At 32.7% G+C, this 4,593-nt stretch overlaps 1 protein-coding gene across 1 annotated transcript; it reads left to right on the plus strand.

Annotated features, from left to right (window-relative positions):
- The first annotated feature begins 1,402 nt into the window (after positions 1-1,402).
- Positions 1,403-3,399, plus strand: LOC145161018 (UDP-Glycosyltransferase superfamily protein). The gene is made up of 2 exons (XM_079080441.1): positions 1,403-2,100; positions 2,403-3,399. Exons 1-2 carry the CDS (start codon positions 1,554-1,556, stop codon positions 3,311-3,313), a joined length of 1,458 nt encoding a protein of 485 aa, XP_078936567.1. The 5' UTR covers positions 1,403-1,553; the 3' UTR covers positions 3,314-3,399.
- The last annotated feature ends 1,194 nt before the right edge of the window (positions 3,400-4,593 follow it).

The raw sequence follows: 4,593 nt of genomic DNA on the forward strand, positions 1-4,593 counted from the left end.
TGATAACACTAAAAATCAATTGGTTTAATTATTTTATATATTTTTCATGAATAATGACAGCGGAGTTTCAGTGTTTTTTGCTTCGCCAATACTTTTTTTTTCCTGAAAGTAATAGTTCATAATAATTGCACATATTTGTAAGTTAATAATATAATTTCTTAGAAAAAAATATAATCAATTTTAATATATTACTTAATAAATAATTTCGGAACATTATGGGGAGCGGTTGCCTTTATCACATAAGTCACCATATGGCTAAGACCTCTGATGTACTCATCACGCCAACGGTATGGTGGTGACATGATTGGAATGAACACTACCCCTAGGGGCGTGGTTGTGGTGTGGAGTAGCCAGAAACATGTTGTTTACGTACGGGAGAGAGAAGCTTTTTCTCTTGCTCTCTCTTCTCCTCCGCTAGCTTTCTCATAGATTTAATAGGTAAGTGGTGTGTATTTTCTAGATATATACTACAAAAGTGAAAATGATGATGACATGATTTTTTTTAAAGTGAGTGTCTTATAGGAATAGATGATGGTCTAAGGTATCAATGTATCTTATGTAAAACTAGAAAAAAAAAACTCATGCTATCCAATTGGGTCGGGATTTTTTTTTATGTATTATCATCAGTTTAGTAAAAGCCAACGAGAACAATTTTGTATTTAGTTTTGTACACATGGGTCAAACTTGTCAAAATACAAGTTTTTGAAAAAAAAAACACTTTACAGGGAACTTCTATAAATTAAAAAATTATAGGGACTAAATCTATCAAAATATAAAGAATTTGTTGCAGAGACTAAATCTATCAAAATATATAACCTTTGTTCTAAAATTAAATGTGACAAAACATAAAAACTTTGTTGTAGGTACTAAATTTATCAAAATATAAAATATTTGTTTGTAGGGACTAAATCTGTTAAAATGAAAAATATTAACAGTAAAAACATCACTATTTATAAGCATAATCAAAAATTAAATCTGACAAAATATAAAAACTTTGTTGGAGGTATTAAATTTATTAAAATATAAAATATTTGTTTGTAGGGACTAAATCTGTTAAAATAAAAAATATTAACAATGAAAACATCACAATTTATAAGCATAATGAAAATTAATAGTATATATAATTAGAAACGAAATTGGTGTACATCACATCCAAAAAATACTCTATTTCTATCAATATTTGTGAAACCACTCTATATTATTATCAAGATTTGTGAAACAAACATATTAACCTTTTCCCGATCTATCCTATTACTACCATAAAAAGACTCGTGTATAATAACCTAAAGGAAAAGAGATATTGGATCAACTTTCTTATATATCTAAATTAAAGGAAAACACAAAAATAAATTAAGCGATATTCAAATATGTCGTTCTTCTTTTCTTAAATGAAGAGAAAAGGATAAAATCATACTGACAAGTGATCAAGCCGAACTCTCTAACCGGACACGTATTATAATAAGTCCTCCCAAGGTCCAAGGAGCTTCAGCAATGCACAGAAAGTTATAATTATCCGTTGCAAAACATTATCTCAGACGACGACAATCGCCGGAATGGCTGATCGGAAAACTGAAAATCCTCATGCAATATTTATACCATTTCCTCTCCAAGGCCACCTGATCCCTTCTGTTCTTCTTGCCGTCAAGCTAGCATCAAAGGGATTCACCATCACCTTCGTCAACACTGAATCAATCCACCATAGCATCATTAAATCCTCGTCACAATCTGCCATCAACGGTAGCCACCACCATGACGACGGTGATGTTTTTGCAGAGGCACGGAAATCCGGTCTGGATATAAGGTATGCCACCGTAAGCGATGGTCTTCCGCTTGGGTTTGATCGGTCCCTGAATCATGACCAATACATGGAGTGTCTTCTCCATGTATTTTCGGCTCATGTGGATGAGTTTGTAGGGAATTTAGTGAAAGGTGACGTGTCGATCAACTGTTTGATCGCCGATAGCTTCTATGTGTGGCCATTGATGATCTCAAAGAAGTATAATTTGGTCAATATTTCATTCTGGACAGAACCTGCTTTGGTTTTGAATTTGTATTATCACATGGATTTGCTCAAGAAAAACGGACACTATGATCCACTTGGTATACATAGCTTCCTTTAATCTCTCTTCAACATATAGGTCATGTACTTTCTTATTTATCTCACGAATTTATAATAATACATCGACTTATTAGAACATAAAGTTCATTAATTAAATGGTGCACAAATAAGCACATATTATTTTATTTAATATATATACCCTTCACATAGAAAGTAGAAACCAACTAGCTAGCTTGTCATAAAAAGTAGTTTTGTTTTTATTATTGTATGCATAATCTATCTTGCTATATATTAATACAAACTCAAGTTTCTAGTAACGATATACATGTCTTTATGATTCCAGATAAGCATGAAGATGTCATAGATTACATACCTGGGGTCGATTCAATCAAACCAAGAGACATGATGTCATATCTCCAAGCAACTGATACAAACACTGTGTCACATCGCATCATACACAAGGCATTGTTTGAGGATGCAAGGAGCGCTGATTTCATGATATGTAACACAATACACGAGCTTGAATCTCACACAATTTCGACACTGAATCAAATGCAACCCTTTTATGCGATTGGTCCTATTTTCCCTAACAAGTTCACTCAAAAACTTGTGTCCACAAACTTATGGTATGAGTTAGATTGCACCCGTTGGCTTAATAATAGACCTCTTAGGTCCGTGTTGTATGTCTCCTTTGGTAGCTATGCTCACATTAGCAAACATGATCTCGCAGAGATAGCACATGGGCTCTTACAAAGTGGGGTTAGTTTTGTTTGGGCACTTCGGCCTGATATAGTGAGTTCTAATGACACTAATGCTTTGCCTCTTGGATTTGAAGACAAAATTAAAGATCAAGGGTTGATTGTGCCTTGGTGTGATCAAAAAAGTGTTCTTTCACATCCATCGATAGGAGGGTTTGTGACACACTGTGGATGGAACTCGGTTTTGGAAAGTATATGGTGTGGGGTACCTTTGATTTGTTTTCCTCTTCTAACCGATCAGTTCACAAATAGAAAATTAGTAGTTGATGATTGGAAAATTGGGATTAATTTATGTGAAGGGAATTTGGTTGAAAAAGAGGATGTCACAAAGAAAGTCAAAGGTTTGATGATTGGAGAGAAATCAAGTGAATTGAGGAACGAGATCAAGAAAGTTAAAACTACATTGCAAGATGCTTTGGCATTGGGTGGATCGTCTCAAAGAAATTTCGATCAATTTATTAGTGAAGTTAGAATAAAAACTAATAATATGAAATGAAGTTGCTATTTACTGATATAGTCAAGTTTTTATAATTTTAATTTTATATAATAAATAATAAATAAGGACATAATTGTTGAGGAAGATTCCACTTGATTAGATCAATTGATGCATGACCTATTTGTATTTGTGAAAGATCAAATTTGTTTAAATAGTTAGAATAATGATAAATATAAGTTTGTAAAAAATATTAAGTCATATGTGATATTAAATTTATGCACTTAATTAGATCAACTTAAGGTTCGTCGGAGTGACTTCGACATCTTATTTGGCAACCTCGCCAATTGTGTAACACTGGGCAAGGCCTCGACATGCCGAGTTCGGCTCGGCAACTCGGTGATGTTTTACCGATGAGAGAGAAAGTGATTTTCTTTTCTTTTTTTTACCCATTAACTCAAATTCATTTTTAAAAAAAAATCATCCAATTATAAAAATATAACTGCTTTTTTTCCCAAAATTATAAATTTTAAACCTTCAATTTTCAACTATAAATATCATCATCTTTATTTATTCTTAGTCTCATTCAAAATTTCTTAATTCAATTCTCCCAACTTTCATATTTTCATATTTTTTCAAAACCTCATCGTTAATTGCTCGTGTGGTTCGTGTTTGATCCCCTGAAGAAGAAATATTATTGGCTCGTTTATGGGTTGACGTTACAAAAGACCCAATGCACGTTAACCTCCTTACGAATGTTTTTTCTTTTATTTTCGATTCCATACATCTTTAAATGATACTTAATTGAATCAGCCGAAATATATTATTTTACTGTTATATATTATTTTACTGTTAGGGAGGAGGGAGTCATTCCCTCCCAACCCATTGAACCCACTGCCACATCATTTTTTCTCTTTTATTTTTCTTCATCTTTCCCAACCCACAACACACAGAAATCCTATCTTTCTCAACCCACTCAATTAAAAAGAAATACTAAACAACTAAGGTAAAATCTTAATTAGCAATAGAGTTACCGTCGGTACCACTCATTTTCAACGGATTGTTTAATTGGTTTCACTAACCATCATCCTCTCTCTCTACTTTCTCTCTTTCTCTTATACCATATGTTTTAAGATCTGTACCTTAGTTGTTTAGTATTTTTTTTTAATTGAGTGGGTTGAGAAAGATAGAATTTCCATGTGTTGTGGGTTGGAAAAAATGAAAAAAAATTAAAGAGAAAAATTGATATGACAGTGGTTTCAGTGGAACCATTCAATCCTCCTTGCAGATAAACATGAACTTTTTTCTATTCCACCGAATAATATAAACAGAGAAAAAGAAGG

The sequence above is a fragment of the Lactuca virosa genome, chromosome 2 (genome assembly GCF_052849685.1).
Source record: "Lactuca virosa cultivar CGN04683 chromosome 2, Lactuca_virosa_CGN04683_v6, whole genome shotgun sequence".
Classification (NCBI taxonomy): Eukaryota; Viridiplantae; Streptophyta; class Magnoliopsida; order Asterales; family Asteraceae; genus Lactuca; species Lactuca virosa.

What these genes read in the sequence shown, in the direction of transcription:
- LOC145161018 (XM_079080441.1), top strand. Translation starts at nt 1,554, where the DNA reads ATGGCTGATCGGAAAACTGAAAATCCTCATGCAATATTTATACCATTT. An exon ending in CGGACACTATGATCCACTTG is followed by an intron (nt 2,101 to 2,402) that starts GTATACATAGCT and finishes TTATGATTCCAG; the next exon opens with ATAAGCATGAAGATGTCATA.